The sequence below is a fragment of the Labeo rohita genome, chromosome 16 (genome assembly GCF_022985175.1).
Source record: "Labeo rohita strain BAU-BD-2019 chromosome 16, IGBB_LRoh.1.0, whole genome shotgun sequence".
Classification (NCBI taxonomy): domain Eukaryota; kingdom Metazoa; phylum Chordata; class Actinopteri; order Cypriniformes; family Cyprinidae; genus Labeo; species Labeo rohita.
Window position 1 is genome coordinate 31,076,853 of NC_066884.1, and position 16,567 is coordinate 31,093,419.

The 16,567-nt window shown below is 38.9% G+C and overlaps 1 protein-coding gene across 1 annotated transcript in view; it reads left to right on the forward strand.

Moving 5' to 3' along the window:
• Nucleotides 1-16,567, forward strand: part of LOC127177872 (F-actin-uncapping protein LRRC16A) — a 426,319-nt gene that overhangs the window by 260,189 nt on the left and 149,563 nt on the right. Inside the window, exons 21-22 of the mRNA XM_051130392.1 lie at nucleotides 5,020-5,192; nucleotides 5,341-5,409. Coding sequence (XP_050986349.1) covers nucleotides 5,020-5,192; nucleotides 5,341-5,409 — 242 coding nt within the window. The remainder of the gene's footprint in view (nucleotides 1-5,019; nucleotides 5,193-5,340; nucleotides 5,410-16,567) is intronic.

Sequence of the window (16,567 nt, forward strand, 5' to 3'; positions counted from 1 at the left end):
GCTGACGGGTGTTAACGTAACTGATGATATTCACAGCCTTATACCACTTGGCACAAGCTGATGGGTTCAGGTCCCGTACGCAGCCAATGAGTCTGAACTAGGGCTGGGCAATAATTCGATAAAGATAATTTTCGCGATATAATTTTCCTCGATAAAACGATATGAGGAGTTCGATAAATGTTCGATATAATTTTTATGTGCCAAAAGCGGAACGAAACAGCGCGACTCATTTGAATCGCGCCACGCGGACCGTTTATCTGCTCCGACCAAAGTTCAAACTGCCGCCCTGCCCAAGCTCACTAGAGAAGATGCATTTATTATCTCGATGCGGCGCGGACGCATCTGGAAAAGCCGAGCGCGTTGCACCGCATGCGCGTCCCTTCCGTTATGAGCACAGCTGCCGCGCGCCGACATTTGAAATAACGAACTTGAACGCGCAAAAGACGCAATATGTGAATGGCTCTGTCACGCGACCACTAAACAGCGCTGTAAGATCCAGTGTGAAACACTTGTATTCAGTGATGAGCACAAATGACTCTGTAATTCAAACTAGTTTAAAGCTGCGTGCAACGAGACAGTCAGAAGGCTTTTCAATCTACACATCGCCATCATTTACCATGGATTTACTGTAGTAAAACTCATTGCACCATGGTGGCAGCAATGTGGGATATTCACATTGAATTTTATTACAGGAGTAATGGTATATAATTATAGTATGTATGTATTTATGATTAAGCTATAGCATGTCTGCATTTATTCTGAATGTTTTTAGACTACCGTTTTCATACAATTAGGCTACCTATAAAATCATGTAGTTATATTTTTACCATGGTATTGAGGTACCATTATGTGTGGTTTTATCATGATTTAAAATGTATGCTTGCTACTATGGGAGACCAATGCTTAATTAAAAAAAAAAAAAAAAAAAAAACTGTGTCAGAATAAATTTAACAATATAAAACTCAGATTGCTACAATTTTTACAGGTGTTACTGATTGATAATGAACAAAAATTTACCTCTGCATCCTCAAGCTTCTATCAAATGTGCATTTCTAAGAGACAAAAAAAGTGATATTACTATTACTGTTATTATTATTATTATTATTATTATTATTGTTATCAGACAACCCAAACCTGTTTCTTGATTTGAAACAGTATAGCTCATTAGAACATGCAGAAATTAATTTTTCTATTTAGATATTTATTTTGTTAAGGAAAATTAATGGTCTGGCTTCTACAACTTCCACTTTGGAGCAAAAATCTGACTTTAAACTGGAAAGAAATAAAGATTTGACATTTATCGTGATAATTATCGATACCGACTGATCTGAAAAAAATTATCGTGATAATCAGCTGACGAAGATTTTAAAATAGGATGCAAACATCCATCCTTATTCAGAACAGGTTGTAGTAACAGCTATAAAACTTCCTCTAGAGTGTCTTCTTCCTGTTCCATTACAAGAGCCTGCACCACAGGCATCAGGACTGGCAGAAGCCTTCTAAGCAAAGTCTGTAGCCCGAGAAAGCTCTTCATTTTCATCGCCTCTGCCTCATCAAGGTCCTTAAGCAGGTCGGCTAGGTAAGCCTGCAGCACCACCATGGTGTGCAGGCAATCCCCAGCCTGACCTGCTGCTGTATACACTTTACCCACCAAAGCCGTAGATGTTCTAAGCAGCTTGGTGGGTAATGCCAGGACCTTGAGGGATGATGTGGACACGGGAGACAGATAGCTCACAATAGAGATTTATGAGCGATATGTGATTCAGATTTTGATTTTTATTCTGATTCTAAAAACAACATTTTATAATTTTAAGAATATTGCTAAAATTAGGTCATTTCTCTCTTTAAGCAACACATGCCTTTAAGCAGCACAAACATGCTTTTATAACTAGCAGACTTATCTTTGTGATGTTGATAGAGTCTTCGTTCCCGCAACTATGGTGCTCAAACCATTTGGTGATGTCATTATAATTATTCGGATAGGCCTGCTGAGGTGTTACAGTTGGGGGAAGGATTTATAGCCCTCATGTTTCCATTGTTCCTGGTCGTGTAACCTGCTGTTTGGTGAGCTGTGGTTCTGTTCATGGTCAAGTCTGTTCATGCCATGCCAAATCAAATCTGTTTCACGTCAAGTCAAGTCATGTTGTTGTTTGTTTGGATTTTGGATTTGAAAATCCAAACAAGCTTTGCCCTCGACTAAAGATTTTTATGGTTGGCCTGTAGTTGTTCATTTTAAGCATTAGTCGACTAATCACACATTTATTAATAAACTGTTTAAATCATAATATAGAGCCTTTAATTGCATGCATAACACAGCACACCAGCAGAAGTAATGATTATGAATGTGTCAGGGCAAAACCATAAGGAAGCTGCATTAACATTTTAATAATTTATTGATAAACTAATGCTTACTTTGTTTTCGGCTTAAGAGATAAAGTCATCCATGCAGTAGTGAATTCCTGTATGTTTTATACAGATTACATTATCTAAGAATATTTGTTTTCTATTTGAATTGGTTCATTTAAAAGTAGATATTTCACTCTCTATAAATATATTTTTCATGTCTGTAAGGCAAGTATGCATAGAGTTTCAGAGTTTTGTGGTCAAGTTGACTACTATTCAGCTTCCACACTCCATACAGACACTTGAGTAGTGCACGTTTTGCTACGTTAAGATTAGATTGATAGACCATGTAAAGTTGCTGCTACTAACATATTTCAGATGATAAGCCATGTCTGAGGTCGATGAATGATGGTGGTTGATTTCCTGCCCAATGTACTGTATTACCAGCCATTAACAATCTGTCCATAACACACTGTGTGACTTTGCCTGTGGATTTTGTATTTATTTTTTATTTTTTTTTCAGCGACTAAAAACAATTTTGGTCGACCAGGCCTTTTCTCGTTGACTAACGGTTAGTCGACTATTAGGGGGCAGCCATATTAGTTAATAGGGCACTACATGGTTTTGAACCAGACTACCTTTTGATCTGTAAGAAGCCCCTCAGATACCAGTACCTCTCTTCTAGTTGTTCCACAAAGTAGAATTACAACATTTTGTGATGCTGCATTCAACCTTTATGTTCCATATTATCCTTTATGAATATTCTCCTAGAGAAAATGTGAGGCACATATTGAATACGCATGTGATGGTATCAAATTTTCATGTTGCGATAATTGCTTAAGAACTCTGTACTTTATTGCTTCATTTTATTTAAAATTTCAAAGTGAACAATTGTTTCAAATAGATTAACGTGCAAAATAATTATAAAGAACAATGGTTAACACTTTTAAAAAAGGCTCATTAATAAATGCTAGTAAATGCATTAACAATGAGTAATAGCTACATTTGTTACATAAGTTATGTTAATGTAGTTTAAAAAAACAGCTGAACTTTTTTTAGTTTTTAGCTCAAGTCACTTTCTTTAACTTATTTCTTTAACTTGTATTTAAATGTTGAATAATTTGTACTACTCCATAATTCAGTTGGTAGAGTTTTCCAATAGTTAATGGCTCTAACTGAAAAGACTGACCGTCCAAATGTTGTACGCCTAAACTGTCTCCTCTAGTAATTGATCGTGTTGCTCTGCCATTCCTTCTGTGTTATAAACTGGCATAATGGGGAAAGTGCTTAACCATTTAAAATCTTAAAAACCAGGCAAGCATCAAACAGATGTTTAATATTATCAAACTCAATAAATGATGTTTCTGAACTATATTGCAGTAATGATAACTATTATTCCTCTGGTCAGATATTTTAAGCATCTGTTTGTAAAGAGATTCAATTAATTTTAAAACTGTTATGGTTGCTTGTGACCAACTCGTAAAACAATATGTAATATGAGAAAAAAAAAAAAAAACATAGTGCGCAGTTTTGCTGCTTCTATTGTTCAGCAAGGTCTTATATGTCTGAAGTTTTTGGCCTTTTTGGCATGCCTTTGAAATGTCAATTGAGAATCTAAAATTAGTCCTAAATATTTAAAATCAGAGACAACCTTGATCTTTTAAGCTTTTATATTGTTTAGTATGGTACCTGAAATCCTGAAAGCCTAACCTTTCACTAAATGAAAGATTTACCAATAAATGTATTATCTTCAAAAGTGGTCCTGACTGAAATTTGCACCCACCTTTACCTCCTAGCAGCTCCATCAGTTTTGGATTCTTGTTAGAGCTATTATGAATTTCTTTTTTTTTATTCTCTTTATTTTGTAATTGTTGTAATTTCTGCATATGTGTGTAGCTCCGAAATATTTGGTTATTGTCAGCCTGGGGGATTCATGCCTTAAGGATGTATCTGTTAAGGCACGGACACACCAAGCCGATTTCCAAGAGCTAGCAGCGAATAAAGCCAACAGTATTGTCCCCTGGTGTTGGCAGCATCTGGACAAAAAGCAGCACTTGAACACACCGGACAGACTGCAGCCGACTGCAAAGTTAACGTGCGTTCTGCACCTGCGTGAAAAGATTTAGCTGTCTATATCAGCAGAGTAATCCTCTGTTTGTGCCGCTTTCATTCACTTGCTCGTTTTCATCACTTTCATTTTAATTTTTAGGCACTGACTAATTTGCGAAACTAGGCATCCAATCAGAGTTCTCACTTTCCCCGACAGTCTCGACGCTGATTCAACATGTTGAATCAGGCAAACTCCTGACAAGAGCTGACTTGTGGAACACACCAAGCAAACTAGGCCGACAGACGCGCACCAACAGCCCGACGAAAGTTGGCGGCCGACCGTCGGCTTGGTGTGTCCCGGCGTTTAAAGCCTAAGCTTTTGCCAAATTCAGGAATTGCTAATAAATGTATTATTTTCAAAAGTGGTCCTGACTGAGCTAATGTAAACTAATATAGTTAACTGTAAACTGTTACAGGGTTTGTTTAGTAACAGTTGCATTTCTGATGTTCCTTTAGTGCCATCTGCTGTCAGAGCATGAATGTGCTTGTTTAATATCACAGTGTGTGCATTTGCAGCATCACATGTATGGTTCCTCTATTTTTAATAGCTCTCACTTTCTCTTTCAGCCTCTGACTTCTCTCTCTCTGGCAGACTCTAAGCTCAAGACTGACCTCACTATTGTAATTAATGCTCTGGGTAGTAATAGTTCTTTGACACATGTGGACATAAGCGGGAATGGAATGGGAGACATGGGGGCCAAGATGCTTGCAAAAGCTCTACAGATCAACAGTAAACTGCAGTAAGAACCCATAATATGTTTAGGGTTTTTTTGTGTTAAAATGACTGTGTGGTCTTTCAAGAAGTTGTCAGTGCTATGTTTATTTTCCTATCTAAGTACATATGATAACATGAAACTAACTGTAATGTGTTGCACTCTTATTCTCCAGTACAGTCATCTGGGACAGAAACAACATCAGTCCACAAGGCCTTCAGGATGTTGCAGCTGCACTGGAAAAGTGAGTGTGTTAATGACAGATTTGTCCTGTTTATACCTTGTAAAAATGTATGTTTTAGATTAGATAATAGATCTTTGCATTTTGTTCATAAATGTTTTTTCATATTGTGTTTTTTTTTTTTTTTTTTTTAAGTACATGCCATCAGCCTAATGGATCAATGCCAAATAGAATGATTTTTATTATCTTTATAATATGTTTTATAATAATTTTTATTACTTTTGGACCATTGTGCTGAATGCTTTGGGTTCTGTAATCATGATCTTCAGCTTTTCATTGGGGATCTCAGCTTTTCAGAACCAAGGCTGATGTAATGCTTCTAGTGGCAGGCGGAATTTTTTTAATTTATTTACACACAAACAGACTGAGTTTTACAGTGGACGGAGACGGATTGCATCCATTCCTCTCACAAATCAATAATTTTGCCTCGGAAGATTTTGTTTTATTGACAAATGGTATAGGTTTAGGGGCTGGTTTCTTATTTAAAGCAATGAAGGACCCTGCACGTCGAAAAATGATGCTAAAGGGGTACCCTGTGCGTCCAAAAGTGATGCCAAAGGGTCCTGACCAAGCGTCAATATGTGAAGAGTTGGGAGTGAGAATATGTTGGCTGGGACGCGCTGTATTAGGCTATGCTGTATTACAGCGCTGTATAATGGCCTGTTCAAACCTAAATTAAACTGCGAGTATGCAGTGTCGTAGTTATATCGTCAGTTAAGACATGAAGTTACAAAAAAGGCGATTAAAGCTCCCTTAAAACAGTGCATGCAAGTATTTATTTTTATATAGTTTTTATTAATTATTATATAGTTACATTTAAAGCAGTGTCAGATCCGCGTCACTTTCATCAGCGGCACCTTTCAAGTAACAGCAGCCAAACTATTCTAATAACCAGCCAGAGGCGTCATGCCGTTGAAAGTGGGGGGGGGTGGGCACTTTTTTTTTTAACCAAGTGGAGTTTGAATGCATCTTCCAAAAGAAAAAAAAATTGCAGGATAATACCCCCACATAATAAGCAAAAATCCAAAGCACTGTTTTAATGCCCTATTAAAAACACTGCTTTGGCTTTTGTTTCAATTTTGTCTTATTTTTACTGTTTAGATTTTTTTCTTTTCTTTTACAAGGTACAACTACTGCCCAGATAGAAATGTATAATTATTTATATAGTTGTACTTGGTTTAGCTCAATTGGATATGGATATTTCAGTAGAAGGTCATATCGAACTGCGTCCTCTAGGGGCGCTATGGGGAACGCCTTTGGCGCAACTGGTGTCCTGAAGCATACATCTAAACACAACAATAACGTTGGCCGGCGACAGCCTGTGACATCTGTTAGATCAGGTCCACACGCCAGACAATTAGGATCCAGTCCCGGACACCAGATCCCGTCAGAAAATATCAGTCTTTCGGTAACAGGACAACTAGTCAGCAAGCTGTAGTTACCCCAACCCCACAAAAGATGCAGGACTCTAACCCACAGCAGATGCAGGACTCTAACCCACAATAACAGCAGGTTTCTGTCAGTTATGAAGTTGACCGATGGAAGCCAGAAAAGAGCAGAAGCAGGAGACGAAGTGATGATGGTAAAAAAGGTATAACAGATTTTATTGAACAGTTTTAGTTGCGCATGTTTCAATGTTCAAACTTCGTCTGGGGAGTACAGCTCAAAGAACAATGATATATCAAATGGATGCAACATCCCATAAACCTTGAATTTCCATAAACATCCCCGTTATCTATTTCTTAGACCAAACAATTCATGAAACCCCACAATCATGGAACTGAACAATAATGAAAATGCATAAGCAAGGAAAATAAGAAATATAAAATATAAAAACATATAAATTAATAATATATATGAATAAATGATAAATACTTAAATAATCAAATAAATAATTAAATATGAATTATGTGAATGACTAATGATTGTAAAATGATTATGAATAATTATGTAAATAATGATTATAAATGAAATTAAAAACAAACATAAAATTTAAACAACACAATAATTTGCATGGAAGGATCTAAGGATCCTTCACGTCACTACCAGCGAGATCACACTATAAAGGGGTGCCGGGAGAACACGTCATCTGCTTCCTCGTCTTCATTGACCATTTGTTTATGTTTGCAAAAGCTGAGCATGACTAGCAGTGCATGTTCTCTCGCCGGAGGCTTTGCTCTGATACCCGCAGTGTCACATGGCTCACGTGTTGTGTGTGTGATGACGAGCAAGCGTGTTCATCTCTCAAGGGAGTAGAATGCACTCGCTGCATTCATTGCTTGTTTTTCGTGAAGGATAAGCATGAACTGACTTTGTTACAGGGTCAGATCTTTGCGAGCACCTCCCCTGCTCCCCTTACCTCTTGTACTGTCGACTGATTGTGGTGATGGTCTCACCTCTTGGTACTGGATCCAGCCTCATAATAACCTACATCTTTTCGGTCAAAAAAAAAAAAAGCTTGCTGGATCATGCAGCTAAGTCGCTAGTCTTCTGCCGGAGCCTCCTTGACCTTCAGGTCCCCAGTATAGTGCTGCAATCCCATGACTCGCAAGTCCTCTATTCAGGCTGAGCATTTTTGGAATGTAATGCTTCGTGATGTGCTCCCTGACGTCCTGGCTGGGTGTTTGCTTCGAGAAGCTGCTTCGGCCAGGGCACACTACTTATGTCTTGCCCGAGGGACTTCCTGAAATTTGAGTCATCCACTCAACCATCATGCACATTCTCTGAGTTGAAGCTCCTCTCACTGAGGCGTTAAGCAGCTCCACTTTTTAACTTTTCTCTGCAGTTTGATAGATGGTTAGGCCCATTTAAACCCCCCTGTCACACTGCCCTTATGGTTGAATCAGTGAATCGCCCCTTCGCGGAGTGGGCTTGAGTACTGCTGAGCCTGCTGGTCCTGGGTGGGTTTTTGTGAGCCCTGAGAGGTAGGTGCTTTGCCATGGGGCTAATGATCGCTTGATTGAGCTGGGTTCCCCTTGCTTAAGGTCCACCCCTCTTCCACTTTAGCTCCTCCTCAATGACATCAGGTGGTTTGTCCACTTGCTGCCTCCCTGATAAGTTACCCCTATCTGGCAGAGCCTAACAGTGCTCCCCTCACCCTGAGAATTTCCTTGGAGCATACTGCTTCCAATCAAGGCCTCTTCTTAGGTCCTCTGCTCTTGGAGCTTCATTGAGCAGCAACTGCAGGTTGTTAGGCCTCTTTCTGCCTCCCTGTTATGCTTCTCTCCTTGTTGGTTGAGCTTAAACAGTGCTCCCCTCACCTTTGAAGGTTACCTTCGAGCACGACCGCTCCCAATTGAGCGTATGAGTTCACCTCTTACTGGTCCTCTGCTCCTTGAGCTCCATTACGCAGCAGCCTCGGGTTGTTAGGCCTCTTTCTGCCTCCCTGCTAGGCTGCTCTCCTGTCAGTGAGCGTGAGCAGTGCTCCCCTCACCTTTGAGGGCTTCCTTTGAGCATGCTGCCCCCGATTGAGCATTGAGATCACTTCTTACCAGGTCCTCTGCTCCTTGAGCCCCATCAAGCAGTGGCCAAAGGTCATTAGGCCTCTTTCTGCCTCCCTGTTAGGCTGCTTTCTATTTGGTTAAGCCCAGCAGTGCTCCCTTCACCTTAGAGGGTCACCTATGAGCACGCCGCTCCAAGACTGAGCATCTGAGTTCCTCTCCTAGAGTTGGGCCTCCGCTCCATTGAGCTCCGATGCCAGGTTGAACTCTGCTTCCCTGGTGGACTGAGGCCTCGGTTACCCCTTAAAAAATGGTGTTTCTAAAATCCATGTTATGGTAGGTGGGCTTTTGTGCGCTTTCTAAAATCCACATCATGGTAAGTGTGCACGCTAGACACCTTGCACAATTTTCTGAAATCCTGTATGGTATGGGTTACGTGCTGCAACCTCATTCCCATTCTCTGAGTTGATTCAGGCCCCAGTTAACCTTGGGTCCCACTCTACTTATGTATCCTCGCTGATGCCTCTTGAGCAGGGTGTTGATACCAGGAATCTGTCGAGTCAGTTCCTCTGTTTAAGCTCATCCAGAGCTGACAATAGCTCCCTGGGTGACAGGTCAGGGTCTAGTTAGGACCCTAGATGCTTGGCCATATCCCATTAAGCAGGTCAAGCCTGGTAGGCTTGCAAAATTGCCATTGTATGCAAAGAAGCCGCAGCCTGACCTGCTGCTGCGTAGGCCTTGCCATTCAGACGGGATGTTGCCTGAAGGGGTCTGGATGGCAAGGAGGGAGCCTTAAGAGAAGTTGTTTCACCAATGGAGAGATAGCTAGCTAGCGTCTCTTCAATGGGGGGGCATCTACTCATCTGTTTTCATGCACCTCTTCAACATTGGCATAGCTAGTATGCTGAAATCTATGGATGCGTGAGGAAAACGGATTTTTCCAAAACCTCCAAATGGAGATCAGGAAGAAATGGTAGGCTAACCTGAGCTGGAGGGCTATGATCAGAAAGATAGCGCTCGTCTAGACGACCACGAGGTGCCAGTAAAGCACTAGACACTGGATCGGATGACGTCAGAGAAGAAGCGTCATCTTCCAACAGCTCACTCTCATCCGTGACCGACGAGTGAGCCAGGGAAAGCCCCTTTTTCAACTCGTCAGCAGGGTCCATCTGCGATCCCCATGAGCCCATTTTCCTCTGCGCCTCTGCAGCAGTGGGTCCTGAGCCCCCGGGGAGCAGATGGCGTGTGCATGGCGTGAGAACGTCGTGTACGTGCTCTTCACCCAAACAAAAGACGCACAAATCGTGTGTGTCATCGGGTGTCAGATAACGTGGACACAGATCGGCACACCTTTTGAACGTTTTGCTAGTGCTCACCATAGTAGAGATAAAGAATAGCATTCTCACCAGATGCAGCTTCAAACAAGGCAGACACTGAAGACAAAGAAGAGGATGATATGTTTGACCGGCACCCTTTCATACTATGTGGTCACACTGGTATGACACGCCAGCGGCGACAAGTCATGCCGGAAGTGATGTCATAGGCTGTCGCTGCTCAGTACAGATGTAGTTTTTATATGTAAGCTTCAGACACGGGTCACGCAGGTGACGTTCCCCCATAGCAACCTCTAGAGGATGCAGTTTGAGGACACTTTTACTGAAAAAACACAATAAAATTGGACAGAAAATATAACAATATTAAATATCAAGTCAAGTCGAGTCCTGCTAAAGATCAAGTCAAGTCACAGTACCGAACAGGAAAAAGTAGATTTTACTTTTGCCACAAACTTCTTTATTTTTCCTCAGAAATGAACTTTCTCAATTATACATCTGAAATAATAGTATTTTAAATATAACATTTTGAATATACAGTAGTCAACATTTGAAGTGGATCAAAAAAGTCCATCAAAGTGTCCAAAGACAAGAACGGTGTATTGTTTTGGTTTTAGGACAACTTTGATGAAAAGTTTTGATCCACTTCAAATGTTGACTATTATATATGAAAAAAAGATGCTACTTTTAATTATGAAATTTAAAAACACCAACAGGTGGTGGCAAATCACACTTTTTTTTATTACATTTTATATGTTCACAATATAGAGAAAAAAAAAAAAATCCATGGTCTGATTTTAACTTGGTAAAACTACACCCGCACAAAACAGACGGGCTGAATCATGGATATGTATTTATATACAGGTGCATCTCAATAAATTGTTGTGGAAAAGTTCATTTATTTCAGTAATTCAACTCAAATTGTGAAACTCGTGTATTAAATAAATTGGAGGTGATCAGTATGTGGCACTGCTGAGGTGGTATGAAAGCCCAGGTTTCTTTGACAGTAGTCTTCAGATAATCTGCATTTTTTGGTCTCTTGTTTCTCATTTTCTTCCTGACAATACAATAAACGGGTAAAGTGACTTTGGTTTTCAAAAAACACAGGTGACCAACACCAGCAGATGACATTGCACCCCAAATCATCACAGACTGTGGAAACTTAACACTGGACTTCAAGCAACTTGGGCTATGAGCTTCTCCACCCTTCCTCTAGACTCTAGGACCTTGGTTTCCAAATGCAATACAAAACTTGCTCTCAACTGAAAAGAGGACTTCGGACCACTGGGCAGCAGTCCATTTCTTCTTCTCCTTAGCCCAGGTAAGACGCCCCTGACGTTGTCTGTGGTTCAGGAGTGGCACATTGCATTTTAAAACGACTGCAGAGCAGTTTGTTTGCAAGTCTGGAATAGAGATTGGCTAAAATAAAAGTAAAAATCGTTCAGATTTATGGCCGATGAACCAGTGCTACTTTTATCAGTTTAAATCATCCCCTGGGCCGTATGTTTGACACCTCTATATAAATAAAAATGAACTCCTACTAGGGCCATTTTGCTATATACAGGTGCATCTAAAAAAATTAGAATATCATGAAAAAGTTTTTTATTTTTTTAATTGTAGCTTATTTTAAAAAATGAAACTTTCATATAATGTAGATTCATTACATGTAAAGTAAAACATTTCAAAAGTTTCTTAAAATATTAGAAAATTTACATTTAAGTTTTATTAAATGACCATCCCTATAGTATAAATTTCAGGTATCTCTTGTTCTTTGAAACCACAATAATGTGGAAGACTGCTGACTTGGCAATAGTTCAGAAGACAATCATTGACACCCTCCACAAAGAGGGTAAGTCACAGAAGGTCATTACTGAACAAAGTGCTGTATCAAAGCATATTAAATGCAAAGTTGACTGGAAGGACGAAATTGGGTAGGCAAAGGTGCACAAGCAACAGGCAAGTTTGAGAATACTGTCAAGTAAAGCCAATTCAAACACTTGGGAGAACTTCACAAGGAGTGGAATGAAGCCAGAGTTAGCGCATCAAGAGTCACCACGCTCAGATGATTTCAGGAAAAGGGCTACCAAGCCACTTCTGAAACCGAAACAACGTCAAAAGCATCTTACCTAGGCTAAGAAGAAAAAGAACTGGACTGTTGCTCAGTGGTCCAAAATCCTCTTTTCAGGTAAAAAATATTTTGCATTTCATGTTGAAATCATGGTCCCAGAGTCTGGAGGAAGACTGGAGAGGCACAGAATCCAAGCTGCTTTAAAGTCCAGTGTGAAGTTTCTGAGGTCAGTAATGATTTGGGGTGCAGTGATGTCTGCTGGCGTTGGTCCATTGTGTTTTATCAAGTCCAAAGTCAATGCAGCCGTCTACCAGGAGATTTTGGAGTATTTTATGCTTCCATCTGCTGACAAGCTTTATGGAGATGCTGATTTCCTTTTCCAGCAGGACATTAGCTCCTGCCCACAGTGCCAAAACCACTTCCAAGTGGTTTGATGACCATGATATTACTGTGCTTGATTGGCCAGCCAACATGACTGACCTAAACCCCATGGAGAATCTTTGGGATATTTTCAAGAGAAAGATGAGAAACAGTCGATCCAACTATAGACAGACGAGCTGAAGGCTCAATAGTGCCTCAGCAGTGCCACAGGCCGATCGCTTCCATGCCATACTTCACTGATGCTGTAATTTGTGCTAGGAGCAAGTCTTTGCTGTAATATGTGCTGCCGACCAAGTATTGAGTGCATAAATGAACATACTTTAAAGAACCTGAACTTTTCTGTTTTGCAAATCTGTTTTTTCTTAGGAAATATTCTAATATTTTAAAATACTGGATTTTTGTGGTTTAATCCAATCTGTAAATGCGTGCAGAAGGCGAAAGCGTGCAATGGCTATTGTATGCGCGCTATTTTTTTTTTTCCAATTTTACTTTCACTTTGACGAAACAATGTACAAATGTAGAACAATCTTTTGTGTGTAATTTTCCTTTTTTTTATCGGTTTTATTTAGATAAACATGGCACAGTACGCTATAGCATTAATATAACATGAAAAGAGTTTGTAACCCTATTAAAGCACGGGATGAATACAGTGACTGAGTCTGGTGAATTAGCTGTCAAGAACTGGTGGATTACTGAGCAGAAATCACATAATTGAAAAAGTCATGCAGAAGTAAATGCACTTTGCATGCTTTCATTATATGCTAAGGCACCCTAAATGGCACAATAAAGTGTTAATTTTGCGAACCGCCGTTAAAAGAAGGAGATGAAATGCAAAAAGTGTGTAGACATTGGTTTCAGATGCGTGCTCTGCCCTGAAATTCACACGCCCCAAAGCAGTAGAATTGTAGCGTTGTCAGCATCACACCGTGCAGTGAAGGCGGCTAGAGGAGAGTGAAGCCTGTATGCTGTGTGCGCCTTGCATGTATATTTTTAACTGTTTTGCTCTTTCAGCCAAAAACCGAAAATGCCATTTTCGGCTGATAATTCAGTCCATCCCTACTTTAAAAGTCATAAGCAGAAGAGCAATCACTGAGCTAGCATATAGCTATCCTCAGATTGCTATGTTTCTAAGAAGGGGTTCACTGAGATAAAACACAGCCAACCTCAAATAGCTGTGTATATAAAGTAAGCCTGTACCATCCTCAGATTGACTTTTTTCACTTTAGGCAATGGACAAACACCCCAGCATAACCATACACATTCCTAGAATATACATATATTATTACTGTATTTTTTTCTTATACACTGTGCTATGCAAGTCTTATGATTGAATAACTAGTTAATGTAACCCTAATCTGTATCTGTAATGTATAATCTGTAATGTAGTCTGTATTGTATCTGTAATGTTTCATATCAAAATGATCCTCTCGTAATTTCCTTAACATTTTTATAACCTGTATAGCACTCCTGTTGCCATAATCAGAGTTAATAGCACACAGATATGAGTATGCGAGCAAGCTGTAGTGGAGAACAAGGAATTAAATTAAGAAACTAATAGTTTGCTATAGGTGACTGACTTTTATTTCTTCATGTTTCCACATGTTAGTTCTGTTTTGATTATTGTTACTGTTTACAAGCAAAGTCAAATTAATGAGACGATCCTTAGAAAGTCATTTTCTGTGGCCACCGAAAATAGCATTTCTTAGAACAAGGCTGAATCTAGCTTCCTATTAGCAGCTTCATATTGACACTATCCATTCCACCTTAAAAAAACGTGACACTTCTACTTTTGTAGCTTCTTATTCATGCTCAACTTAGGGCCAGTGCAATTTTTTTTTATTTAAATGTTTATTTTATTTATTACATTTTTTAATAAACAGTGTTGTTTTTGTGGCTGTTTACAGAGTAAACAAATTAAATAATAAATAGTTTTTAAATGTAAATAACACTGATCGAAAATTACACATTTTCATATTTACTGAATGTCTCATCAGTTCAACTTAGAGACAGTATAGTTTGTCTCTTATTCCTGTTTTTAAAGCACCCTGTTAACTGTTTCTATTTTTAGAAAAGAATATTACAAATATAAATAGTTTTCACAGTTCTTTACTGTAGCATTTTGACGTTATGGACCAATGAATTTGACAGATATGACAATACAGTAACAGGAGAAATTGCATTATTGCCATATATCTCAGCTGCCTTAATGTCCCATATGTTGCAGAAGAGGTACACTCTAAAAAAAAAATGGCAGTGAATTTAACTGTAAAAGACTATAAAAATGCTACATTAAAAACCTGTTAAATGGTTAATGGTAAGTTCCTCTACTATATATAGTGAAGAACTGTAATGGACATTGCATGTAATTTTACGGTAGTATACCATTTTCGGAAGTGAAAAAGAACATTTACAGTTGAAAAAAAAATGTCAAATTTACAATTTACAGTGAATAACCGATGGTTGCTGTAACTAGGTGGTGGCTGCTATGTACATTAATGGCAATGTGGCCAATTTGGTTGATGGTGTGACCATCAGGCAAGTTCCATGTGAGTTTGTGGATGATCTTGTGTGGAAAGATGGTACCTCCTATCACGCAACTATTGTTCAAACAAAAGTCTGCAAAGCGCCTGCCATTACCTTGATCTGCTTGTTCCAGACTAGAAAAATCTTTTTATGTGTTCCATGAATTACATCTTTAATAATACAATTAATTATGCTTGTGTCTTCCTTCTGCTCCACAGTGAGAGGTTCTACAAGTTATCCGATACCTCACAAATACTTTAGATTGGTTACATGACAAATTTTTCCCTTAACGTTTTATAAATTTTTTTTTCTAATTTTTATTTATTCAATAGTCATCCTTGATTTTTCTTATACTGTTAAGGTGACATTTCTTAGCACCAGTATAATTTACTCATACTGTACTGTAAAATGGTACTGTATAAACACTATTTGCAAATGTAAATTGAGAGGATTGGTCTGTTACACAAACAAGAGACTCTATTTTTTTAAAAAATGCTTCAGTTAAATTGAGGTGGAGTCTAAAATAAGATGCATATAGTGAGTTTTTTTTTTTTTTAATGTTTGACTGACAGTGCATTGTATAATGTGGTTGTCAGTAGTTGTCAGCCATTTTGGGTGTCGGCGACTTTGAATTTTATCGTAAAATGCTATATTTTACTTACGAAAGCATTGGGATAACTCGGTATGTGTCTTTGGCACCATGGCCTAACAGTACAGTAAGTTGGGGGCAGCGCCATCTTGTGGCCAAAAGTTACAGGGAAATTTAAAAAAATACTAATAACATTTGATTACATTGGCCTACTGTAATAACAGTGATCTCAATATATTCCTTGGGTCATGTTGTGAACATCGATACCAACTATGCCAAAATTGGTCAAACGTCCTGTCTGGCATTTCGATTAATGTTGAAAACTTACCTTTTTTAACTCCTCCTAGACCGTTGTTCCAATTTTTATCAAATACGACTCGGATCATCATTATGGATTTCGTATCGATATACGAAACGGTTTTCATTTCATGCATCAAAGTATTTGCTGGAAAGATGCCAAACTGCATCTGAAGCTGTATCTCTGTAAAGCTCTGACATATTGACACCACACTTTGTATGTGCCATTGTCACCTCACACTGACCACGCCACATCAATTTGGTAACAACGCCACCTATTGGTGAAAAGTGATAAGCCATTCAATTATATTACTAGTAGTTTTATATGATTTTTCAGTCATTTGGATTCAAATCATCTTAAAATGGCCTCAATTACTTATTGGTGCAGTTGGTCTGATGCTTGCTTCTGTAGTGCTTGGCCCCTTAATTGCTTCTTGCAGCTGTATTTTTATTATGTATTATTGTATTATGTATTATTTTTACAATGCTGTTACAATGCTGTTTTTTACAATGCTGTAAAAAACTGTAAATG